Source organism: Sarcophilus harrisii, chromosome 1 (assembly GCF_902635505.1).
Source record: "Sarcophilus harrisii chromosome 1, mSarHar1.11, whole genome shotgun sequence".
NCBI classification, from domain to species: domain Eukaryota; kingdom Metazoa; phylum Chordata; class Mammalia; order Dasyuromorphia; family Dasyuridae; genus Sarcophilus; species Sarcophilus harrisii.
Genome location: NC_045426.1, coordinates 672,301,932 through 672,329,852, shown reverse-complemented (window position 1 = coordinate 672,329,852; position 27,921 = coordinate 672,301,932). Strand labels below are relative to the sequence as shown.

The window sequence follows — 27,921 nt, the reverse complement described above, 5'->3', positions numbered from 1 at the left end:
CTAAGTCCATTATGTTCATTAAGAGCTCATTTTATTCCTTCAGGGTGATTTGTAAAACACAGAAACTTTTATAAAGTATGACACCATAAAATAAAAGTGCATATATGAAGATAGCCTCCCAAGAGCTTAGCAAACTCCTAGGGCAAAGGCATTGTGAAACATGAATTGTCTTTGAGTGACTCCAGAACAAGGCATGTAATTAACCTCAGATGAGATCAAGTTGCCAGCTTCAGTACTGAAGCTTAAAACCAAGTCTGTCAACATAATATACAGAAATTTTATGCAAGGAAATTGAAAAATATGTACATATATAGAATATACTCCACTTAGTGTATATTGTAACAAAGTCATCCCACATTTGGGTGAAGGAGCCAGTTGTGTCCTTCCTCAAAGAGTTAATTAAGCCTTCTGAACCATATCCTCGAGATCCTGGGCCGCCTGACAGAGTGTTCAGCTTTCCTTCTTCCTCTAAAGTCCCAATATGCCAGTTGATTCCTTTAGGGCTGAACTTCTCTCTGAATTATGGTGAATCAGGATTGACCCTCTTCTCCCAAGGGCTACCAGATCCAGGGCACTCACACAGTAGTTTCTTCTGCTGTTTTCTTGAGGAGCATGGCTGATAGTAGTGAATGCTGGGCCATCTTACAGCTTTCAGAGTCCAGAATCATTAAGCGAACTTTTTGATTAGTTCTTCTCCACTCTGAATACAGCTGGCAGTGGTAGCGGAATGAAACCTAGGGAACAAGAAAGAGAGACCATGCACAGTTCAGGGTTCTTTTCTTCTCAGACTCAGAGGGAATCCTGATAATGAATCACACAGCATCTCAACAGTGGAAAGGAAATTTAGTGGTCAAATGTTCCAAACTAGACCTGTACAGGAATCCCTCTGTAACTGCCCAAAGAAGTGGACATACAATCTTGCCTCAAAGACAAGTGAGAGGGAGCTGAGTATCTCTTAAAAGGTGTATTTTACTTTTTAACTACATTATGATGAAGTTTTTTTCTTTCATTGAGCCTAAATCTACCCCCTTTGCAACTTCTATCTGTTACTCCTAGTATCAGGGTATTTATTGGTACCCAATTCTTCTTCCACATGATAGTCTTGAAGGCAGCTAGCTGTTCCTGTCCCCCTATAATGCTTTTCTCTTCCATGCTAAAAATTTTTAGAGTTCCTCCAATTGATTCTTGTATGGCATGGTCACCAATTAATTATCCTGTTTTCTTTCCTTTTATCTGTTCCTGCTAAATAGTAGTATCTTTTCTAAAACTGAGGTGACCAGGGCAAAATACAGCGAAATTGCCATCTTATTTCTGGATGTCATCCTTCTCTTAAGCATAGGATACATAACCTTAATTGTCTGTCATGTCAAAGTGTTGACTGATAGTCCACCAAAACTCTCAATTCTTTTTCAAGAAACTTGTCTAGACACCTATTCCTTCTCATCCTGTACTTGCACACTAATTATTTTTAAACCAAGTGAAGGTTTTTACATTGAGCAAAGAGAAAGAAAGAGGAAAGGTTACATTAGATAAAGAGATATTACACCAGGATAGTTTTAGCCAGAGTAGCTGTTATGGGCCAGAACTCTATACTTGAAACTTACAAGGTGTTAAGTCAGTGGAATTGATAAGACAATGGTTATCTAGTTTAGCATGGTGATTAATAGTTCTCTAGTTCATTACATGTACTTAGTACTTAATATAGTTCTACAGGATTGACACCTATTTTACAAGATTCACACCTATGATAATGTAATTGTAACAGAGCATATAAGCTGGGACAAACTTAGCCAGACAGATTCACTCCATCTCACACTACAATAGTGGCTGGCCTGTCCTGCATTTCCTCCACTGAGACCAAGCTAGCCCAGTCTCCAGGCAAGGAGACAATAAAGAATTTGGACTTTAACACCTGGCTAGTCTCATGGTAATTACTAGGCTGAAAGGAAGGCTGGTCCAGAGACCTCCAGAAAACCAACGGGAACACTACAAGTAGCAATATCAAATATTAGGTTGGTAAGAATAGGGAGCCAAAGTATAGGGTCCTCATCCACCTCTTAATATTTCCATAGTAAACATAAAGCTAAGCATAGAGTTCTATAAGCTTTCTCCATATAAGAAGAGAGAATATTTTGGGGGGAAAATTCTGATATGCTAATAGCGACATGCATACTATAGGGCTACAATACAAGGGTCTTGTAAATAACAGGGTGTTAAAAGTATTCCTAAAAGATGGTAAGTGCTAAGTTAGTGTATCCTAGGAAAGACAAAGGTTTCCTTTCAAGTCCAAGCCCATACAGAGAGCTCTTTGCATGCTTACACAAAGAATCTTGTCTTGAAATTGAAAGACAAATTACTTGATTGATCATCCTAGCTGATAGTGCAAATAACCTGCCCCTCCAATACCTCCTCTAATTATCTTGAATTTACTAATAGTATGAACTAACTCCTAAGGAACAGGCACTATTTGTAATTTTATTTTGCCTTATACATAGCAGGTATTTAATAAATGCTTAATTAACTGAATTGAGTTAACCAATTCAATTGTTTCCAGGGAGGTGGGGGGGAGGGGAAGAAGGCAGAGGTGGTAGATGTATGTGCAGTTCTTCTCATAAACACTATTAAACAACTCACTTGAAAATGGGGGGAATGAATTAGAAAAATTCTTGCCAGCTCTCACATTCTAGACTTCTGTGAATCTCTCTCAAAGAGATAGTACAGCAAGTGAATATGTAACCAGGCTTGGAGTCAGGCAAATTTGGGTTAATTTTTGTCTCTGATACATTCTAGCGCTGTGGCCATGGGGAAGGCATGTAAGCTTCCAACATCCCTAAGTAATATGAGTTCCTGACTTTTATCAATGGAGAGTTTCCATAAAAGGAATTTCTTATGCTGATAAAAATTACAGTATTGAGTCCAAAACACCTAAATATAAACAGAAAAGTATTACCTATGCTGGACAGAATCTATACTTTTAAGCAGCCTTTACTCAAGATAAATATCAATTTATAGCCTGGGAATATTTTTTAAAAGCCAGCTGATTTCATCACTCTGTGTCACTCCTGGAAAACACAGCTACAATCTAGAGTTTCACTGCTTCTGATCCAAGAAGGTGGCAGATAAGGATAGAGGTAAAGGCAAATTAGATCCCAGCCCAGTACATGACCAGCAACACGTTTAAGTTGCATGAAACCAGAGTTCAAAAACACACACATCCAGCTCAGCTGATGTTTATGGTGCCTATACATAGACAAAGTATGCTCATAACATTGCAGTCTGGCCAATTTTGAGATATGGTTATAAAACTGTAATAAACAATAACACTTTTTAGTTTTCTTAAGATACTAAGAGCTCCAAAGGCCATTCAAAGATTAGGATGGTCTGACTTCTATTGAGATAGGATGATACATAAAGGGCCTTCATGATTTCTTATCCTCTACATACCAAGAACATCCTGTAATCTAGAAAGAAGAATTTTTTGTCCCATGTGGAAAAAACTCTGTAAGCCAATGTAGTCACAGAAATTAAACTGGAAAGTGTTTCACAGATCTTACTCTTACATCCTTTGTCTCCATCCCTCTAATCCAGGGGTCCTCAAACTTTTTAAATAGGGGGCCAATTCACTGTCCCTCAGACTGTTGGAGGGCCAGACTATAGTAAGAACAAAAACTTTGTTTTGTGGGCCTTTAAATAAAGAAACTTCATAGCCCTGGGTGAGGGGGATAATCGTCCTCAGCTGCCACATCTGGCCTGCAGGCCGTAACCCCTGCTCTAATCCATGATCCAACATCAACCTCATCCAGGAATTTATAGAAAATTCATGTTCCTGATCTACTTCCTTAGCAGAATTCGGAGTATTTGGCTCTTATGTTAAAGGTATGGTAAGATCACCAAGCCTGGAAGATGCCAGCTTTTGAGAATAGGCAGACAAGCTCTGTCATCTGAATCCCAAATGTACCTTCCTCCTACTAAGCCATTTTAAGTAGTTATGTTGGATGGACTTTTGATTGTCATAAGATTTCCCTTGTGTCTTGTAATGTTATTTACAGGAAACAAAGGCCCTAGAAGCAGTGAGATACTTAATGTAATGGAAAAAAGCATTTCTTTATGATAGTTGAGACTCAAGTGTGAGCTTTATTTCTGCCACTGGCTAGGTATGTGAGTAGAGACACTCATACTTTATCAGGAAAATGAACAAGTCAAATGTCCCCCTTATTCAGAAAAGTGGAACAGCCACTAAAGTAAACACCAGAAGATTGAGGCTCCCCTCCTAGAGCTGCTGTTCTTTATACTAGGCAGATCACTCAATATCCTGAACCTCAAGCATTCTCAGCTGTATATTGCAGAACTGGACTAGACAATCAAAAATCCCTCCAGCTCCAATATCCTGTGACTGTTGAGTGAATCTGCCTTCCTCACATTTCCTCAGGCAGCTGCAGAAGAACATGGAAAAAGCTGCTCGTACAGGGTCCAGAAGGTGGGGGACACAAGTGGCCCCTCCATGACCCTAGGCAAATTTTTTAGCTTTCATGAGGTTCAGTCTCATCTTTCAAACAGAGATGAGAAGACTTATGATCTTCCATTTCTAAGGTATTCATGCGCTCAAGTGAGATAAACATAACAAATGGTTTCTACAGAAGACCAGTTGTTATCACTCCATAAAAATCTGACCTGGAAGAACCTGAGATTATCATAGATCACAGATTTAAGGATGAAAGGCCTTAGAGGCTATTCAATCCAGGCTTTCATTGCACAAAAGAGAAGACTGAAGACTCAGAAATTCACACATCAAGTAAGTAGAAGTGGATTTTAACAGTCTTTTGGCTTCAAATTGAACCCTCCCTTCCACTGCCCTATGCTCAAATGTCTGTGGCTAAATTATTCAAAATGTTAAAATGCTAGAAAATTTAAAATATAATTTTCACTGCATATTAATTTTATTTACTTTTAGGACCAACCTACAGACCGTTTAGGGGACTCTGAACCATTAGGCTACTCAATGTCTGTTCCAGTCATTACAACCTCAAAAAAAGGAGGTATTATATTCACATTTTTGCCGATAACTAAGTATGGGTCAGAAACTAAGTAAATTTCGGTTTGTGGGGAATGCCCATATACTCACAATGCAAAATAGAGGAAAGGAAACTTGGTACTCAAGAATGGATTTCTAGTTTTATTGGCCAGCCTAAAGAAAGTGTCCTTTTGGAAACTATCGAGGGGCAGCTGGCTCTGCTGACTCACCAATGTCCAAAGGATGTAGATAGTAAAAAGTGCTAACGTGAGAGCAATAAGTCCCACTGCTTCCAGCCTGCTGTTAAACTGTAGGTGATCCTGGGCCCCTCGAAGGCAAAGCCAGCCTGAGATAGCTGCGAGGGGTGTGATGAACAGGAAACACACCATGTCACAGAAAAGGGTCCTCTTCTCATTCCTGGGCCCAGGGTCCTTCAGCCACTAACAATAAATGAAAAGTTATAAACTTCTAAGAAAAGAAACATCTCTCTCCCCTTGTGTCCCCTCTCTTCCCCTCCTCTACCCCCAAGTAATAAAACCTAATATTTATCTGGCATAAATCTATTTTCAAATCTCTTTTTTTTTTTTTTTGGCATTATAAACAAGAATTATATTTAATAGAGACTTCTGTGTAATCTGTATAATGGTAATACTGTACCATTATTTTTTTTTTTTAATTTAATAGCCTTTTATTTACAGGATATATACATAGGTAACTTTACAGCATTAACAATTGCCAAACCTCTTGTTCCAATTTTTCACCTCTTGCCCCCCCCCTCCCCTAAATGTCAGGATGACCAGTAGATGTTAAAATATATTAAAATATAACTTAGATACACAATAAGTATACATGACCAAAACATTATTTTGCTGTACAAAAAGAGTCAGACTCTGAATTATTGTACAATTAGCTTGTGAAGGAAATCAAAAATGCAGGTGTGCATAACTATAGGGATTGGGAATTCAATGTAATGGTTTTTAGTCATCTCCCAGAGTTCTTTTTCTGGGTATAGCTAGTTCAGTTCATTACTGCTCCATTAGAAATGATTTGGTTGATCTCGTTGCTGAGGATGGCCTGATCCATCAGAACTGGTCATCATCTAGTATTGTTGTAGAAGTATATAATGATCTCCTGGTCCTGCTCATTTCACTCAGCATCAGTTCGTGTAAGTCTCTCAGGCCTTTCTGAAATCATCCTGTTGGTCATTTCTTACAGAACAGTAATATTCCATAATTTTCATATACCACAATTTATTCAGCCATTCTCCAACTGATGGACATCCATTCAGTTTCCAGTTTCTAGCCACTACAAAAAGGGCTGCCACAAACATTCGTGAACATACAGGTCCCTTTCCTTCTTTATAATCTCTTTGGGATATAATCACACTGCTGGATCAAAGGGTATGCACAGTTTGATAACTTTTGAGCATAGATCCAAACTACTCTCCAAAATGGTTGGATTCGTTCACAACTCCACCAACAATGAATCAATGTCCCAGTTTTCCCACATCCCTCCAACAATCATCATTATTTTTCCTGTCATCTTAGCCAATCTGACAGGTGTGTAGTGGTATCTTAGAGTTGTCTTAATTTGCATTTCTCTGATTAATAATGACTTGGAGCATCTTTTCATATGACTAGAAATAGTTTCAATTTCTTCATCTGAGAATTGTCTGTTCATATCCTTTGACCATTTTTCAATTGGAGAATGGCTTGATTTTTATAAATTAGAGTTAATTCTCTATATATTTGGAAATGAGGCCTTTATCAGAACCTTTGACTGTAAAAATATTTTCCCAGTTTATTGCTTCCCTTCTAATCTTGTCTGCATTAGTTTTGTTTGTACAAAAACTTTTCAGTTTGGTATAATCGAAATTTTCTATTTTGTGATCAGTAATGATCTCTAGTTCTGCTTTGGTCATAAAGACCTTCCCTTCCACAGGTCTGAGAGGTAAACTATCCTATGTTCCTCTAATTTATTAATAATTTCATTCTTTATGCCTAGGTCATGAGCCCATTTTGACCTTATCTTGGTGTATGGTGTTAAGTATGGATCAATGCCTAGTTTCTGCCATATTAGTTTCCAATTTTCCCAGCAATTTTTATCAAACAGTAAGTTCTTATCCCAAAAGCTGGGATCTTTGGGTTTGTCAAAGATTAGGTTGCTATATTTGTTGACTGTTTTATCCCTTGAACCTAATCTATTCCACTGATCAACTAATCTATTCCTTAGCCAATACCAAATAGTTTTGGTAACTGCTGCTCTATAATATAATTTTAGATCTGGTACAGCTAAGCCACCATCATTTGATTTTTTTTTCATTAATTCCCTTGAAATTCTTGACCTTTTGTTTTTCCATATGAACTTTGTTGTTATTTTTTCTAGGTCATTAAAATAGTTTTTTGGGAGTCTGATTGGTATAGCGCTAAATAAATAGATTAGTTTAGGTAATATTGTCATCCTTATTATATTTGCTCGCCCTATTTTCAAATCTCATTAATAATTTAAAGTACCTAGGGAGGTAGGGCCTACATAAAAGGCCTACATAACCCTTTTAAGGGTTGAAAGATTAGAGTAGCAGTTCTTAAATTTTTTGATCTCAGGTCCCTTTTACACTTTTAAAAATTGAGGTTTGTAAAGAATCTTAATGTGGGTTTTATCTATTCATAGTTGCCATATAAAAAAATTAAAACTTACACATTAAAAATAATTTATCAATGTTGTATATATTAATGTAATAAATCATTACATGTTAATGTAAATGACATTTTTATGAAAAAATATTTTTAAACAAAAAAAAAACAACAAATACAAGAGTGGCATTCTTTTGCATATTTTTTGCAAATCTCTAATAAATGGCTCAAGAGGATAGCTGGATTGTCATATCTACTTCTATATTCCATCTGTTATAATATATAGTTTTGGTTGAAATATATGAAGAAAATAGTGCCTCACAAAGGTATGTGCATCTAGAGTCTAAAATGGAAGTGTTTTAAGAGGTAAATGATATCTTAGTATTATTATGACCTCCTGAAAGAGTCTCAGGGACCCCTCAGGATTTTTAGATCAGATTTTGAGAACTTCTGATTGAAAGAAATTAGAAATGAGCTTTAAAAAAAAAAAAAAACCTTTTTTATTTTCAAAATGCATGCAAAGATAGTTTTCAACACTGACCCTTGCAAAACGTTGTGTTCCAAATTTTTCTCCCTTCCCCACCCCTTCTCCTAGATAGCAAGTAATCCAATATATGCTGGATTATCTAAAACATGTGCAATTCTTCCATACCTATTTCCACAATTATCATGCTACACAAGAAAAATTAGAGCAAAAAGGGAAAAAACGAGAAAGAAAAACCCCAAGCAAACAACAAAAAAAGGTGAAAATGCTATGTTGTGGTCCACACTCAGTTCCCACAATCCTCTCTTTGGGTGTAGATGGCTCTTTTCATCATAAATCTATTGGAATTGGCCTGAATCACCTCATTGTTGAAAAGAGCCTCATCCATCAGAGTTGATCATCACATAATCTTGTTGTTACTGTGTATGATGTTCTCTTGGTTCTGCTCATTTCACTTAGCATATTTCTCCAGGGCTCTCTGAAATCATCCTGCTGATCATTTCTTATAGAACAATAATATTCCATAACATCCATATACCATAACTTATTCAGTCATTCTCCAACTCCATACTCAGTTGCCAGTTCCTTGCCACTACAAAAGGGGCTGCTACAAACATTTTTGCACATGTGGGTCCCTTTCCCTCCTTTTTGATCTCTTTGGAATATAAACCCACTAGAGACACTGCTGAATCAAAGGGTCTGCACAGTATTATAGCCTTTTGGGCATAGTTTCAAATTGCTCTCCAGAATGGTTGGATCTGTTCACAACTCCACCAACAATGTATCTTTGTCCCAGTTTTTCTACATTCCCTCCAGCATTTATCATTATCTTTTCCTGTCATCTTAGTCAGTCTTAGAGGTACCTCCAAGTTGTCTTAAATTGTATTTCTCTATTCAATAGTGATTGACAGCATTTTTTCATGTGACTAGAAATGGCTTGAATTTCTTCATCTGAAAATTGTTTGTCTATATCCTTTGACCCGAAATGAGCTCTTTAGAAAAATTCAAGAAGCTATACAAAATGCTGTCATGTAACTCACTCTACCTAAGAGAACACTTTATCAGAAAGTGGGAAATGAAAGAAAGAAGAATAAGGGACACAGCAGAAATTTGGATACTAACATAGAGGAAAGATCACAGGACAGAAACCTCAGTTTAAAGTAGAATTGAACTACTTGCTAATTATGTGACCATGGACAAGTCACTTGAGTGGACTCTTAGATTCCTCATTATAAGATAGAGTAATAATCATATTACCTGCCTCACAGGAAACTTATAGGGATAAAATAAGATAAATGTATGGAGAAGGTATGGAACTAAATCACTAAATTAAAGGTTATCATCAAATGAGAGACTCACCTTCTTGCAGCTTCTATTCTAAGGCGAGTAACCATATATCCATGGATTCATGTCTCCAAAGACACCAAACAGAAACAAAGATGCATAATAGTTTGGTTAAATGATAAAGATGGATGGTACCTAATATCAATTCATCCTTTCTTCCTACCTAGCCTTTGGGGAGGTTTAATTATCTGCCCCCTATACCACAAGTTCAACATGTCTGGTTATGTCTTATCTCCAATCAGCCCTAACAGCTGTGAAAAAAGGGTGGTGATTCTGGTGAACAAACATCTAGAACATTAGATCCTTTTGTCCTTTCTCAGTGCCTATCAACATTTTTCTAATACTTCATGGGCAATTGAACTGGCACTTGTGTCTATCAGTTGATAGAAATAATTTACTTCAAAGTCAGCTAAGGACTAGACACAATTTGCCCAAGTTAATAACCAGATTTTCTGGGAGATCTGGCATGTAGTTAACTTACTCAGAGCCCATGACTTCATAGCATATAGCCAAGGTTATAGAATCTCCCCTGGGATTCAATCTGTTTTCAATCAGTACCAAATAGTGGCAGTCATCTGAAAGACTGGCTTTTCTGGAAAAACTTTCAAGAACTGATGCTAAGTGAAGTGAACAAAACCAGGAGAACTTTGTATGCAGTTGTATACAGAAACAAGATTATGCAATGATCAACTATGAGGAACTTGGCTTTTTTCAACAATGAGGCATTTTAAGGCAATTCCAATAGACTTCTGATGAAGAGAGTCATCTGCATCTAGAGAGAGAACTATGGATATTGAAGTGGTCAAAGCATAGTATTTTTACCTTTTTTGTTGTTTTGCTTGTTTTATTCTTTTTCATGTTTCTCCCCCCCTTTGATCTGATTTTTTCTCACATAACATAATGAATATGGAAATAAGTTTTGGCAGAATTGCATATGTTTAATCTCTACTGAATTGCTTGCTGTTTTGGGGAGGGGATAGGAGAAAAGAGGGAGAAAAATTTTGCAAAGGTGAATGTTGAAAACTATTTCTGCATGTATTTGGAAAAGTAAAATACTAATTTTTTTTTTTTTTTTTGCTGCTGAGGCAATTAGGGATAAGTGACTTGCCTAGGGTCACAAGCCAGGAAGTATTAAATGTCTGAGGGCAGATTTGAACTCAGGTCCTCCTGATTTCAGGGCTGGTGCTCTATCCACTGCACCACCTAGCTTCCCCTACTATTTTTTTATTTTTTTAAAGATTGGTTTTATTTTCTCAAATAAACACTTTCCCTTGGTAAGTATCCAGGATTGAGAACCCTGAAATTTGATCTGGAAGCCAAAGATCTCATACATTTCTACAACTTGTCACTTCACAAATTGGTATTATCCTAATTTCCTCCACTCTTTTCTTAAGAATAATTCCCTTCATTTTACTTTATGCTCCAGCCAAAATACTCTAATCACAGGATCAGAGGTGGTCAGATTTAGAAAATCATTCTAAAAGATATCTAATCTAAATCAGTATCTCAATAAGAAGCTGATTTACAATGTATCTAACAAGTAGACAACTAAGTTTGGCTTCCAGACTTCTAATGAAGTACAATCCAATATCTCCCAAATCACTGTTCTCTGAATACATTCTGTTTTTTTTCTTCACTCCCATGCCTTTTGTTCATACTGTCCCTTATGTCTGGAACATTCAGCCTGTTGACATCTTGACATCTTTGAAGGTCTACCTCAAATACTACTACTTCTGTGAAGTCTTCCACAAGTCTTGTGTAGATAGTGGTAAATGCCTCTACCTGCATCAATGATGCCATTCCATTCCATCTTCTCCAGCAGAGATAGCTCCTTCTATCATTGTTATTTTCCTACTTATCTTCCATCTATGGCTACAGGTTTCTTCCCTAATGCGGACAGACGTGCCCTTGTCTTCTCTATCCTCAAAATACAGCTCACTTGATCCTCCCTTTCCTGCTATGTCCTCTATGTCTTTGCTATTTATGGCTAAGTTTCTTGAGAAGGCCACCTACAATAGGGGCTTCCACTTTCTCTCCTCTTACTCTCTTCTTAACTCTTTACAATCCAGCATCTGATATCATCACCCTCACCCCCCCAAAGTTACTTCATGATCACTTGGTTGCCAAACCCAATGGCCTTTTCTCAGTTATCATTTTTCTTGACCTCTGACACTGTCCATCCCTCTTTCCCAGGTTGTCCTCCTACCTATCTGATCACTCCATGTCAGGTTCTGTATTACTCTTACTAATTGTAGACACCCTCCAGGGCTCTGCCAAAATCCTCTTCTCCTTCTATGCTACTTCACATGTGATCAAATCAGCTTCCATGTTTTTAATGATCTCCTCTTTGATTTTCTCTGATGATTCTCAAATCTATCTGTTCAGCCTCAGCCTTTCTGTTGACCACCAGTCTTGTATCTCTATCTTTTAGACATCTCAAATTGGATGTCAAGTAGACATCTGAAACTATGTCCAAAACGTTTTCTCTCTCCCTATATGCTCCCCTATTAGTATCAAGGGAACCCAGTCCCTCTTCTACCAATCCTCTAAGCTAACAAACTGTGTATCATCTTTGACGCTCCACTGTAACCTCTCATATCCAATATGGTGCCAAGATCTATTGATTTCAGCTTTACAACATCTCTCAATATTCCCATTATACCTCTGATACTGCCAGCACCCTGGACTTAATCACCACACACCTGGATTACTGTCATATTACCTGCTTGTAGATCTGTCTGCCCCAACTATCTCCTTACTCCAACCTATCCTTTACTCAGCTACCAAAGTAAGTTTTCCTCACGCACAGGTCTAACCCTCCTCCCCCCAATTCAATAAACTCTACAGGTTCCTTTTATTCTCCAGGACTTTATTTCTTATTTGGCATTTAAAGCACTTTACAATCTGCCTCCTCTTCCTCTTTACTATCTTCTTACATCCCATACCACCTCGTCTCCATATACCCTTCAATCCAGTGACAGTAGCCTCTTGCCAGTTCCATGAACAATATATCCCATTTCTGAGTTCCAACTATTTTCTCTAGCTGTCTCTTGTGCTGGAATGCTCTCTCTCCTCTGATTACTAACCTCTCTGGCTTCCTTAAAATTTAAGTCCTACCTTCTCCAAAAAGTTTTCCCTAACCTCTTTTATTCCAGTTAATTCTCTCTATTAATTATGTCCTATTATTTGGGTATGTAGTCGTTTATACATAGTTGTCTTCCCCTATTAGATTATAAACTCCTTGAGGTCAAGGCTATTTTTTGCCTTTCATTTTATCTTTAGCACTTAGCACTGTGCCTAGCGGATAATAAATAAATGCTTACTGTCTGAATCTATCAGTTGGAAATGCTGTTTCCTTCCTCTTAACTCAAAATACTATATGCTTCTATAGTATATTTATTATAATTTAATTTTTATTTTATTTCCTTTGGAAAGAAATCTGGTGTAGAAGGGGCACGGGAACTAGAATCAAGAAATTTACATTCCAGTCTTTGTTCTGCCACTTATTACCTGTGCTACTTTGAACAACTCCATTTTTCTGAGTCATAGTTTCCTATTCTCCTTTAACTCTGATACTATAATCATTTTTTAATTGTGAATTCTTTGGATGTGTGATGATCAATTATGAAAGATTTGGTTCTTCTCACTGGTTCAGTGATCCACTATAATCCCAATACACTTTGTATAGAAAATGTTATCCGCATCCAGAAAAAGAACTAAGGAAACTGAATGTAAATCAACATATACTATGTTCACTTCTTTTTTCTGAGTTTTTTTTTCTCCCATGATTTCTCCCTTTTGCTCTAATTTTTCTCTCCCAACATAATCCATAAAGCAGTGTGTGTCAAAAATAAATAAATAAATGTGAATTTCTTGAGAAGAAAGATTCTGTTTTATTTATTCTTGTATGTAGCATCTAGCAGACAATCAATGCCTGTCTACTGAATGCTGAATGAATAAATTTTTCCCTAGGAAATCTTCAAGTGTGGGGACAGATATTGAAATAGTTCAGAATCTCCAGTGTTAAGAATATCTGGTAATAGGCCACTGACCTCAGTGTTCACCAAAGTAACTAGAGTGAGCCCTTAGATTTTCTTTTTTCCAAGAAAAGGCTGTCAAGGGATCTCTATTTTTTCATTATCTGTCTTGTCTCAGACAGTAAAAAGGAAAAACCCTTGCTGGTCGAGGACAGTACCTCTGTGAAGGGCCGGGGACGCCTCTCCACCACAAATTCTGTGTGGCACAGCTCACAGTAGCTAGTGTTGGAGGAAGAAAGCCATTTCTCCAGGCAGCTCTTGTGCACAGTACCCAGTGTGCCTGTGCAATCACAAGGTGACAACAGCACCTCCCCACTGGATCCTTCATGGCAAATTCGGCAGATGGGTCCATCACTAAGGACAAAAACAAAACACATCATCACAAAGGCTTAGAACTGAGTGCACTTTTCTCCCAATTGTGGGGTTCTCATGAGGAATGTGGTTTTAAATTGTAAAGTTCTGTAGAAATGTTAGTTACCATCACTACTATCATCTTAAAAGTATGGCATTATCCTTCCAGAATAGATTAATAAGGACTCTAGACAGGCTTGATCTGTGGTTTCCTGCCTTTGATATAGAATCCTATGAGCAGTGTGATAAACTGAGTAGGTGGTGACATGTAGCTAGACTAGAACACAGTGTCAGGAGAACAAGCAATTGCAAATTCTCAAGCACTGAAAACCAAATTATATCTATCAGTAGATAGAAGTAATGACAGGGAAGCTAAAGTCCAATGAAAGTAAGTATCTTGCCCAAGATCACAAAGAAAATTAGTGGTAGAGCAAGACTAGAACTCAGGTTTGACTCCTACAGCAAGAGCACCTTTTACTGCTTTCTTCACTCCAGAAAATGATCCATAATCAGATATTTTGGTGTCTATTCATTTGATAGTAGAAAAAAGTAGCTGGAATACAACTTGAAGAAAAAAGTCATTGAGAACCTCTCTAGTCTCATCCTCCCACCTCTTAGAATCATAAATTTAGAACTGAGTTTCTTAACCTGTAATCTGTATACTTGGGTTTAAAAAATTTTTTTCTTTATAATAGTTTTTCATTATAGTTGGTTTTCTTTGTAATTCTATATTTTATTTTATTAATTTTAAAACATTACTTGTTGAAGAGGTCCATTAATTTCACCAGACCACCAAAGGGGTTAACATCACAAAAAAGTGAAAGACCTCTGATGAAGAAAAGTCGTCTTATCATTTTATAGTGAGAAACCAAGGCCAAGAGAGGTGACTTGCACAGGGAAACACAGGTAGTAAATCATAGAGCTGGAGATTTGAACTCCTTTCTGCTGACTTTAAATCTTGCATTCTTTGCACTATAGCACATTACCCTGATAAGAAGAAAAATTTTAAAACAATTTTTAAATTAAAAATTTTTTGTTTTGTTTTCTACATAGGGGACAATTATAATATACAGGACTTTAGATAGCAATAGATAAGTGATTGTGCATATGACCTTTCAAGAAAAACAATGATCATTCTTTTTCTCTGGAGATTTTTAACCATGATTTTTTTGGGGGAGAGGCTTTTTTAAAGGGAACATATGAGGAAAGTGGGGAAAATGGTATAAAGAATAGTAGTTCCTAGCTATACCCAGAAAAAGAACTCTGGGAGATGACTAAAAACCATTACATTGAATTCCCAGTCCCTATATTTATGCACACCTGCATCTTTGATTTCCTTCACAAGCTAATTGTACAATAATTCAGAGTCTGATTCTTTTTGTACAGCAAAATAATGTTTTGGTCATGTATACTTATTGTGTATCTAAGTTATATTTTAATATATTTAACATCTACTGGTCATCCTGCCATTTAGGGGAGGGGGTGGGGGGGGGGTAAGAGGGTGAAAAATTGGAACAAGAGGTTTGGCAATTGTTAATGCTGTAAAGTTACCCATGTATATATCCTGTAAATTAAAGGCTATTAAATTAAAAAAAAAAAAAAGAATAGTAGTTCCATAAATAATTTTGTATGTGATTTCCCATGGGATAACATGCTTTTAAAAAAAATGTATCTTTTAAAAAATCTACTTTAATTTTCACATAAAATAAAACCAACATAGCTACAATGAAATGGAAAAAATAGCTAAGGGAAAAATTTTTGCAGCTTGTTTCTCCAATTAAGGCCTCATTTGCAAGATAGATAAAGCATATATTCAAATTCATAAGAATAAGAGCCATTACTCATCTGAAGGTAAAAAACACATTAATAAGTAAAGTAGTTCTCATTATTAATGTATATCCCTGGAAAGTATTCTGCCAAGGTAAGTGACCTTATTCATAGCATTCAAAACTTCACCATTTGTTGTAACTGATGGTTCTACATATGGATGATGTGGTGCTAGCTAATGGAAAATCTTTTTTTTTTTTTTTGGTGGAGTTAGGTCAAAATTATCACAAGCAGTATCCATACTTTGTTGCATCTCAGCTTCAGAAGGCTGTACTTTTGTTTTGACTTATAGCCTTTTCAAGTTGAAGAATTTACCATCAGTGCAGTAGCTGACTTTAATGCTATGTTTTTCCTATCAAACTGAAAGTCTATAGAACTCTTATGCTGACCTCATTGTTGCATGCCTGTGAAATCTGGATCAGTGCCATTCCAGGAAACTGAATCGCTTCCATTTGAATTCCATTGTCTTAGGAAGATTCTGATCATCTCTGAGGTCCTTTATCAAACTACTAAACTACCCAGCATTCAAACTCTACTGCAGAGAGTGCAACTCTGTTGGGCTAGCCACATTGTTCAAATGAGCACAAGGTGTTAATTCAGTGGAATTGATGATATAATGGTTCTCTAGTTCACATATATAGTTAGTACTTAGCACGATGATGTAATGATTCTCTAATTCACACATATTCAGTATAGTATACTGTTACAATATAATTATAATAAGGTATTTAAACTGGGGACAAAGTCAGACTCAGGAGGAGACTGGTTGAGATTGGCAGACTGTCAGACTGCTGGATGAGACTGGGTCAGACTACGACAGACACAGACTGTGTAAGAGACAATAAAGACTTTGGATTCTATTCTTGTCCATTTTCGTGGTGTCTATCCTGCTGAGACCAAGGCCCTTCCGGAAGATCTTCAGAAAGCTAGCCTAGACATTACAAGACAATCCACTCCAAGTGTTCATAGAGGCTCTTTTTGTCTGACCTATGGCAGAGCATGCCAAGCTTGAATTGGTCTGATCAGCCACAATTAGACACACACTAACTTAACTTGATTTTAACATAGTGATGTCATTTTGGTCTACAACAGTGAAGGTTCTCAGCCAATCAGTTCTCAAAGGAAGAAATCAAAGCTACCAGCAACCATATGCTTTTTAAAATTAGGGCCTCCCCCACTAATGAAAATCTTCCTTCTCTCCTGAATTTCCATCCTTCCACCCATTGAGGAAGAAAAACAAACATTTCAAACATGTTTAATCAAGAAAAAGAAATTTTCTCATTGACTATATTTGAAAGAAACATGTTTCTATACTCCATGATTTATTTGGTCAGGAGATAGCTAGCATATTTTATCATATCATGAGGACTGTGGAATCATGGTTAATTATTCTGTTTATTAGAGTTCTTCAGACTTCTAAAGTATCAACTGCTATGTATATAGAAAATGTTCAGAATCACTAATAGAAATAACAATCAAAGCAACTCTGAGGTTTCCCCTTAGTCTTATCAGATTAGCAGAGAAAATTAAAAAAAGAAAATGACAAATGTTAAAGGGACTGCTGGAAAACACATACATTAATGTACTTGTTAGAGTTGTGATTTGGTCCATCCATTCTAGAAAGCAATTTAGAGTTATGCCCAATATATCATTAAAAGGATATTGACATATCCTTTGACCCAGGGATGCCATTTTTAGGTTTGTAACTCAAAGAGAGCAAAATGTAACCAAAGAAAAAGGAAAAAAGAACTACATGGAAAAAAAAATATTTAAAGCAGTTTTGGGGTATTTTTTAGGGGGAGTAGCAAAGACCTGGAAATTAAGGAAGGATTCATCAACCAAAGAATAACTGAACAAATTATGGTTTATGAATAAAATAGGATACTATTGTGTCATTAGAAATTATGAAAAGAATGGCTGCAGAGAAACCCAAGAAGATGTGTATGAACTGATGCATCAAAGACAAAACTTTATACAATAACAAGACTGTGAAGATAAACAACTGAAAGATAAGAATACTCTGATCACTATAAGAACCAACCCATGATTCCAAAGAACCAATAATAAAATATGCTTCAACCCAACAAAGAGATTCAAGATGCAGAATGATATAGGTATGTTAAAGATATGAACAATGTCCGAATTTGTTTGGTTTGAGTATGCATGTTTGTTACAATTTTGTTGTTCAAACCATTAAAAAAGAAGGTGGAAAAGAGAGAGAAAACAAATGTTTGTTAATTGAAAAATAAATTTAAAATGAAAACAACTAAGAGAAAATCTCAAATGTTAGTACCTATCAAAATGCTTCCCATTCCTCAAAGCCAACCTCAAATGCTACCTTGTCTGTGGTACCTTCCCTCAGTCCACATCTTAAATGTTCTCTCTATTCTGAATCCTCATAGCACTCCATCCTATGTAGATTATTGTTAGAATCCTAGTGTTAACTCAATGGAATTGATACAATGCTTATTGGTTCACACAGAGCAAATCCTTACAAGGTGTTAAGTCACTAGTATTGGTAGAAACAATACTTGAGTTTACACCTTTGAGAATTCACATAATGGCTCACACATTGGAGTTCACAAGTACGGGAGATACACAAAACTTTGTAATTTTGTGAATTCACATCTCTCATAATCCCATTCTCAGAGGAGGAGTCAACCTTTGGGTTCACACCTTTAAGAGATCATATATAAGAAGCTCTTAGAGCTTCAGTCAGTCAGTCAATCAGTCAGTGGAGGAGATTGAATCGGAGTTGAGCTAGAGGCAGAAGCTGGAGGTGGCAAAAGACAAGCTGCAAGAGCTCTTGGAACCAAGGAGGGAAAGAGACCTCTAAGAAAGCTAACCAGGCCCAAGGAAAGAGATAAGACTCGGAAGGAGAAAATAAACTTTTGGATTTTATCAGCTGGCTGCGTTTGAAGTGATTATTACTTTGAACTGAAACTAAGGCTGCCTCCAGAAAACCTCCCCAAGAAACCTGCTCACAGAGAACGATCATATATTATAAAAAAGAAGAGAACACCACAGATTGTAATTTTAAATGCATTAAAATCACTTGTGAACTTGTCTCTCTTACAAAACAGACTACAATAAATTCTTTGCAGCCCTGGATTGTGTTCCTTCTCATTTTTGTAATCTCCATAGCACCTAGCACAGTATATTACATGTATACTCAATAATAGGTTATTGAATTAGAATTCAGTACAGATCTGGCCTAATTGTTTTAAAAATCAAACTGAAGATTAGACCCCCTTACACTGAGTTTCTAACCAATGCTTTCTTCAGGATCTTCATAGTACTATACCTTTATTTTCAGTTTCCTACTTTTATCCATATCCCTAATAAATTCTATAAATGACTACTTGAAGGGGAACTACTACTTTGGAATTAATTCATAATGATAAAGAACTGATTGATGAAATATGTGATGATAACCTGGGAAAAAAGATTCATGATAAGTACCTTGCAGAGCCCGAGATATATATATATACACAAAAACAAAACAAAAAAAAGAGCTCACAAAAAAGATAAGGATGATCCCCTGGCCAAGGACTCTAGAAGAAAAAATACTAAAGAGAAAGAAGCAAGAGACTCTCAAGAACAAAATTCTAATGACAATCGAAAATCTTCCTGAGGAAGAAAGGAAAAGACTTCTAAACAGACCTATATGACTGTACAGATTTATTCAGTGAGCTCATACACAAAAGAGGCATTTAATTTTAATTTAATTTAATAGTGGCATTTAATCAAGGAATACTAAAAAAAAAAATTTGTGATACTATAAAAGCATTTTTAAAAACCTAAAGCCCAGCTTTTGCTAATCCTTGTGAAGCAAATAACAAAAGGATTTTTGAACAATTCTGGAAAAACTAGAAGGAAAGAGCTAAATGTTAATAGATAATAGAAACAAGGCAAAACTACCAAAATCCTACTTTACTTTTGTCTGCTTTCTTTTGACTTGAAAGGATAAAATAAGTAATGGTTTAGAATTAATTTTCACGATGATAAGAAGTTGGTAAAAAAAAAAAAAAAAAAAAAAAAAAAGCAAATAACTATTTTAGGTGAATCTTTAAGCCCCAGACAAAAAGCATCCTGTTATTCAATCATGTCCAAATCTTTGTGACCCCATTTGATGTTTTCTTGGCAAAGATACTGGAGTAGTTTGTCATTTCCTTCTTCAGCTCATTTTACAGATGAGGAAATTGAGGTAAATAGAATTAAGTGACTTGCCCAGGGTCACATAGCATCTAAGTGTCTGATGTTATCCCACAATGATGTCACTTATCTCATTTGAAAGTGATCTATTCCTTCTCTGAGCTCCTACAATATTTTTATTATAGTTCTTTTGGGCCCTTATCATATGCTGTCTTATACTTCTTCATGTACATTTCCTCTTTTCTAATAGCGCATATATCTTATGCAAATATGCAACCTTCTCAAGCCCTCCAGTATCTTGCACTGGGCTGAGCAACTAGTATGTGCTTAGTAAATATTTATAAATGGATTGTAACATTTTATATTCTGAGTTAAGCACTTCATTCATAGATTGAATCAGTGAGGTAACACCATGTGGCAAAATAATATAAAAATGTTATAAGAAACAACTCTTCCATCAATTCTCCAAAAAGTCTAAACTTATGAAATAATTTTTATGATGGCCATCGTCAACTACTTGGAATATTCCTTTACTTCTTGTTGGCAAACATGCCAATCACAAGTCAGATGGGATCTTTAAGTATTCATCTCATCAGTTAACTTAATTGTTACTTTCTGCTCAGGGACTATTTTTTTGAATGTCAAAGACTTGTTTACCGTGTTTCCCACAACCCCTTCTTCCCTCTTTACCAAAAACCCTAAACATAGAATAAGAGGAAACAGGTTTTATATTGCATCAAGAAAGACATAGGTTGGAAATAAAGGAAAATTTTCCAAGCCAATGAGCATAGTCAAAATACTATAATATTCAGGGGAGCTTATAGTATTTCTCCTGAAATTTTCAAAACATGATTAAGATTATCTTCTGAATGACAGAATCTTAGTATTAGAAATGGCATAAAGGTGATGTAATTCAATACTCTACACAATATATAAATCCTCTACAACATCCATGATGGATATTTATCCAGCCTTTACTTGAATATCTTTAGCATAAGAGAAACTACACACTCACAATGCAGTAATTCCTTTTTTTTCTTCTTTCTCTGCTCCCTTCCCCCTTTCCCCCCAAACAGCTCTAGTTGTTAGGAAGTTTTTCCTAATATTGAACTGAAATCTGATTCCCTGTAATTTACTCCCATTGGTTTATTTAATTCTGCTGTCTTGGAGAGCACTTAAAAAGTCTGCTTCTTTTCCATATGAAAACCCTTCAGAAATTTGAAGATAATGATCATCCTGCACCATCCACAGCTAGGCTTTACTTTCTCAGAGCTAAACATTCCTAGTTATTTTAACTGATCCTCGTGAGATTTTTTTTTTCCATCCTTTCTCTCACCTTTCTCTAGTTGTACTCCAACTTGTTAACGGCCTTACTAAAATATGGTACCTAGAACATAACACGTTTCATGTATCACATAACCGGGTCAGAAGGGCAGTAAATTAATCTGAACATTATATTTCTATGTAATACTTCTACCTGGGATGGTTTGGATGTAGTCTTATTCAAAAGCAAAGACTATTCACAATCCCAACTCACAAATAAAATAATACTGAAAATCAACTATCAAAGATTTAAAAACTGATCAACAGAATGACCAACCATGATCCCAACAGAGCAGGAAAGAAATATGGTGTCTGCATGCTTAACAGTGGCAGTGACATAATGGTCTCAGGATACTGGAGGCATTTTTTTTAAGACACCAACTTTCTTTGGAACTTGTTTTACTTGACTACATCTTGACCATGTGTACTTTCTTTTTTAGTGAGGGGAAGTAGAGGAAGATGAATTTTTGTTCATTGGAAAAAAAAAAAAAAGTAAAAGCAAGGAGGAATAAAGGTCTCTTCTAACACTAGTAATTAAGACAGCCAGACCATAGCATATTAAAAGGGCTTCACCTATTGCAAACGGGCTCACCAATTTCCCAGTAGAATATGAGAAAACCTTATTAGACTGATGTGCTAATACCCAGATATCTGATTAATTTTATACTTCAGAATACTTTATTGAATATCAGTGTGGTCTGTCATTTCTAGAACTTAGATAGGTTTTATTTTTTTGAGATGGATGAGAAGATATTTATGAAAATCAGAAATAGAGAAATGCAAGATGCAAATTACAAAAGAACATAAACATCCATTATATTCATCACCCAATTAATTCACTGTATCGTTTAGTATGATAAGCTAGAGAAAGAAAATGATCAGTCATTTATGGCCCTAAGGGAATAAAATTTCCTAAGGAGTTTTTGATCTTGATTTTTACAACATGCCAATTTCCTACTCCTTCTCAAAAGTGCATTGTTGCATGGAAAGAGGGGTGGTTTTTTTAGTTAAAGTTCGCTCAGATAAACAGTTACAATCCTTGATTTTTGATAATACCACAAAATAATTTTAAAAAGAACCTTGGAGGTTGCAAGTCAGAATTGACAATTACTGCCTTATCCTGTTATTGGATGAAGATGATAATGATGAATCTAAATCCTCTTCTGAGTCATAAGGAAGAAATACTTTTGGATAAACTCCCAAGATACTTTTGCAGACTCAAAAGGCTGGGTCACCTGCTTCCAGACATAACTGGAGGGGAGGGGGAGTTTTACCTTTGTGTGCCTAAGGCTTTGATGACAGTTGAGAGAAGCCGGCCATCCTTGGCTGTTACCTGGGTCACATATTGCGGATGCCCAAGGTCCGGGTCAGCCACGATCTTAGAGAAGGCCGTGTTTCCAGTACAGTCACACAGTGAACCAGGGAGATGACAGCAGTCGCCTGTCGTCATGGCAACAAGGGACGCATAGGCCTTCACAATTGGGGTTCCATGATCACAAAAGCCTGCAAAGAAACCAGCTGGAGCTGAAGTCCTACAAAGGAGCTAACTTCTCTGTAGTTTATTGCTCTTTAGTTATTATGAATTCTTCTGGGCCTTCAATCACCACTACCACCCCAAACCAAATAGCTATAATCTGGAGATTTATTTCAAAAAGTTTTCCAAATTTTTCCTTTCCTTTCAAAATATAGGTCCCAGGTTCAGTTAGAAAGGAATTTAGATATCTAGTTCTATACCTTTATATTTATATGGTCCAAGGTTGCATAGGAAATTTGTAGTACATAATATTATTAATACATAGTACATAACTACCAGGAAATTTCCTACAATTTAGTCAGATTATACACCAACACCAATAATATTCATAACTATTCACATTTATATATGTCTTTGTGATTTACAAAACCCTTTCCTCAAAGCTCATGAGATAGGCATTATCCCTCTTAGACGAATGAACTGAAGCTCAAGAAAGGCAAGTAAGTTGCCTAATATCACACCACTAGCAAGCATTTAAGCCAGGACACGTAAACGGGAATTCTGATTTCAATTCCCACACTCTAACTGGCATAAGGCAATATAGAGGTAAATTGTGTCCCCTTTAACCTTTGGGGGGCCCTATACTTTCAAGAAGCACTGAATTTTCAAAAAACCATTTGGTTTCCATCACACACTTTGGTGTTTTGATCTAATTCTTAGAAATAAAGCATCAAATGTATAATCCTGTTTCTAGCATCAGCAAAGACTTCTACAAGTCAGGAAAAAAAAAAAAAAAGCTGCAATTCCCGATTTCACCAAAACTGCTCACTGTGTTTATAGGAGAACAGGACCTAGATCAAACCATGCAAGTCTAGACTACATATACCTTAATCCAGAGATACCCTAAGCAAGGATTGACTCTGTACTTAATGTGTTCTTCCCCAGAGTCTGTCAATATTTTGAGTGTAATTAAGAGCACTCATCAGCCCACAAAACAGGTTAATCTAGGCTTCAGGGTAAGCAGATCACAACATTATCTGAGAGCCTAGGAAAAGCTTAGGGACAAAGACAAAGCAAAGGGTAAAACACTCAGTGGATTTAAGTAAACGAAATCTACCAAGTAAACAAATCAATTCTATCATAGTTCTCTCTATTCTTAAACCTGTTTGGTGTATATATATATAGTCCAGGGTCAGAGTAGATACCTACAGAATAGAAGTCTTCCAGAATTCCTGGGCACTCTGGATGTGTACCAGGTCTGGGCCTATTGTCAGATGAAATAGTGCTCTGTCTGTGGATGTTTGTGAGAATATTTAAATAAATGGGTTAGAGGCACCTAGGTGGTACAGGGGCAGCTAGGTAGCCCAAGTGGATAGAGTACCACCCATGAAGTCAGGAGGATCTGAATTCAAATATAATCTCAGACACTTACCACTTCCTGACCCTGGGTAAATCACTTAACCCCAACTACCTCAGAAAAAAGTAAATAAGTGGATCATTTACCCTGTCATTAGATTATATTTAACTTGTCAAAAATGTTAATATGTAATTGTTTCCCCAGGATAGCTCTAAACAGATTATCCAAAGTGAGGGCAGGGATAATGCGATATATCCCTTTGTCAATCCTAACCTAACCCTCAGAATACACAATTGAGTCCCTCAATGTTTACTAAATTGAAATCCAGATATGGATTGTGGTGGAAGCTTGACATTTCACCATGTGACCTCAAACAAGTTAATCTCTCTTGAGATTCAAATTTTGTCATCTATAAACTATAAAAGAAGGAGGAGGAGGAGGAAGAAGAAGAGGAAAAGGAGGAGGGGAAGGAAAGGAAGGAAGGAAGGAGAAGAGAAGGAGAATGAAGGAGGAAGAAGAGGAGGAGAAAGTTGGGCTGGGTAATCTCTAAAACTCCTATCAGGCTGGAAAACCTGCATTTTTATTCATCGGTTTTGTTTAGCTTCTTGCATATATTCTTCATGATCTTATATGGAACAAGGTGTTAGATGCCATGCTTCAAAATGGAAAGCAGCAGGCAAATAAGAGGGAAGAAAAGAAAAACAGTAGAAAAAGAAAATCTTTAATGGAAGGAGTAAGAGAGAAGACAGAAAAGCTGAGATCATCCGGAAAAAAAAAAAAGCTTGCTGTATGGCTTCTCAAGGAGAGCTATGCTTTTGATCTATTTCCATTAATAAGATGAGGCGTCTACGGTTTCTGAGATTATCCTTGCTCTGTACATTTTGCACCTAACAGGGAATCAATAAATGTTTGTTAAATGCACGCATTAATGGGTACATGCCTTCTAGATCCTTTGAAAACTTGGTTTCCTTCCTTTGGATGCAATCCTTTTAAAAATGTATTATCCATCAGCAATTGGGAAGGAACTGAACAAATAATGGCAAATGAATGCAATATAATATTACTGTGGCATAAGGAATTATTAATAAGAAGTCAAAGAAACGGATAAACTTAAGAAAAAATAACTGACTGAAGGCAGTCAAAAGAACATACAAAGTGACTGCAACAATGTAAATAAAGCTAATGTGGAAAGGCAACAACACTGGTTAAATGCAACAATTGTTAGTACCATCTTGCCAGAATTAAAGAACGCACCCCTTCTTTTTGTTCATTGAAGCCATGTGGATAAAGTGCTAGACTTCAAATCACAAAGACTTGGATTCATATCCCACTTCTGACACGAGCTGTCTGGCCACGGGCAAGTCATTTAATCACTGAGTTTAAGTTTCTTCATCTGTAAAATAAAAATAATATATGTATTTCCTACTTTGATTATATATAAAGTATTTTTGCAAACTTTAAAGTGCTAGCTAAATGTCAGTTTATTGAGAAGTGATAACCCTAAAGAATTTTTTTTTGCAAGGAAAAAACCTTTTGCAAGAGGGTTTCTGTATTAAGCACTTGTTTTGTAAACAAAATGCATCAATGCATTAAAAAAAAATTAAAATGTGGCATCTAGAGCACAATATGCTAGGGCATTTAATAGATGAATTTCCAATGATTAGGAAATTGATTACTTAATCAAAGTAGGCCTTTTTTGGTTGCCAAACCCCCCATGTCTCATGTTGACCTGGGAGTCCTCCATCCTTTTTCATTTGAACTGTACCTTTGTATTATACACCTATAAAACTGATTTTTTTAAAATCCTAAAGGCTATGTTTATCTCAAGCTAACTTCATTTTGTTAAACTTCAGGCAATTGAGCTTGTTAGATTTCAACTCTCATCCAATTAATAGCTATCTCTTCCAACTTTGTGTCACCTCTAAATTTGATAAAAATCATGCAATCTGTGCCTTAAATTGAGTCATTAATAAAAATGTTCGAGTGGGTTCTGTAGCTGCCAATGTAAACCTCTTTCCAAATTAAAATAAATCTTTTAGCTTTCAGTCTCCTTCCTTCACCCTGGAGGATGGGGGCTAGGAGAGTGGGAGGCCTTGCTTGTGAGGGAAGATCTCGGTCAGGGAAGGGTGCTGACAACGAACTTGGCACGAAGCACCTACTATGGAGGAGAAAGTATTTGAAACGTTGGCACTGAGAGGTAGGAGGTGGAACTGCAGATCATCGCGCTTTAGATCGGGGCAAGGTAGGTGTGTGCTGGAGGGGGCCACAGTTAGGTCAAGGCCTAGGGGCCGAGGGAGGACGGCAGGTCGCGGACTTGGCGTGCGGGTGGCCCTGGGCAGGGCAGACCACAAATTGGAGTGGGGTGGGCAGAGGGGCAGGACACACTGTCGGTGCCAGCAACTGAAAGGAGAGGTGGGACACAGACGTGGGCAGGGCATGGGTAAAGAGCGGACACCCCAGGTCTTGGCATCGCCACAGGGAGGGGGAACCCTATTATACAGGTCCCGGTCGCAAAAGGGAGGAGGTCAAGGGGTCACTTCCTCAGTGGGGTGAGGGAGGAAGGGCACGACTTGTCTGTCACCATGCTGAGGGCGGGAGACTGCTTGTCAAGGGGCGGAGGCACCACATCGGACACCGCTGGTCGGACTTGGAGCCAAAGTCAGGAGGTCTCCGCCCCGCCCGGTCCAGATTCCGGTCAGTCACCGCCCCCAACCGGCCCGCTCCTCGTAGCCACCACCCGGCTCTGGTTAGGCCGGGTCCTGCCCTGGCCCCCTGCGCCGGTCAGCCACCACCCCTGCTTGGGTCAGGCCTGGCCCCGCTCCCGTCAGAGAGCGCCCCGGCTTCGGTCAGGCCCGCCCGGGGTCGCCGCCGCGCAAGAGCAGCGGCTCTAGTCCCTTGACAGCTGAGTTTGATGACCCCGGCCCTACCTGGTCCCGCGGGCCGGGCCGGGACAAGCCGTACCGCCCAGGGCTCCACTCAGCACGGCGGCGGCGGCGGCGGCGGCCCCGGCCCGTCCCGTCCCGTCAGCTCCAGTGCGGTCACGGCTCCGTGGCCAGCCCCGCAGAACCACGGTCCGCCGTCCAGGCCCTGTTCTTTCCTCTGCCCCCAGTGACAGCTCCCGCGACCAATGGAGACAGGTCACTAGCGCGACGCGAGCCAATAGATGCTCAGAAAAAAAAATGCCTAGGAGGCGGAGCCTAGGCTGGCGTCACGGATTGCGTCTGCTTCGAATGCTCCAGCCGGCCGATGGTGGCTCCGCCCCGCGCACGAGACTCCACTCCCAGGTCCGGGAAATCTCGGAGCAACTGCAGATAGGGGCAGACCGCACGCGCAGGCCCCCAAAGGCCTGGAGTAGGCGCTGGAGCAGTCCTCGAAGCCTGCCCGTTAGAAATCTGTCCGAGAGATTGGTCCGCTACTTGGGACGTATAACCTCGTTGGAATTACATTCTCGGGACCTCCTAAGCGTGTCTACTGACCAATTTCCCCCAGCTGGCCTAAGCCTCCTGATGTCTGCAGCTAGCTTTTCTATAGCGCTTTAAAGGGTTTACAAAATTACTTGACATCTTAGTGTGATCTTCCTGGAATAGTTTTATGTGCTGGTTTGGTACCAATGGTTTTAGATTATGAACCAAAGGGAATCGATTCTTTTTTCAAACACCTGTTTGCCTCCATAGCATTAGTCACCTCCGCCCTCGCCCCCCGTTTCAGATAAGGCAAGAGCCTGTAGGGGCTGTGACTTGACCCGCGCGTCATCGGTTCCTCTGCTTCTCCTCTTATTGATATCAGGCCCAATAACATGGCAGGCAGAGATAATGATGAGGGCTCTTTGGGGGCAGTTTCAAATTTTGCAAAGTAGTATTCTTTTATTTCTCCTATAATCCTGGACAAGTCACAACCTCTCCAGGCTCTTGCCTTATCTGTAAAA

At 37.9% G+C, this 27,921-nt stretch overlaps 1 protein-coding gene across 2 annotated transcripts; it reads right to left on the bottom strand.

Annotated features, from left to right (window-relative positions):
- Positions 1-18: 18 nt before the first annotated feature.
- Positions 19-27,146, bottom strand: MARCHF2 (membrane associated ring-CH-type finger 2). 2 transcript variants are annotated; one of them, XM_031948306.1, is made up of 6 exons: positions 26,924-27,139; positions 25,251-25,389; positions 22,440-22,668; positions 13,668-13,863; positions 5,242-5,451; positions 19-734 (listed from the first exon to the last, which is right to left on the bottom strand). In XM_031948306.1, the coding sequence occupies exons 3-6, from the start codon at positions 22,613-22,615 to the stop codon at positions 576-578; spliced, it is 741 nt and encodes a 246-aa protein (XP_031804166.1). In that variant the 5' UTR covers positions 22,616-22,668; positions 25,251-25,389; positions 26,924-27,139; the 3' UTR covers positions 19-575. The 2 variants fall into 2 exon arrangements, with proteins under 2 accessions (XP_031804166.1, XP_031804167.1); XM_031948307.1 differs by lacking the exon at positions 5,242-5,451 and having other exon boundaries at positions 26,924-27,146.
- Between the last annotated feature and the right edge of the window lie 775 nt (positions 27,147-27,921).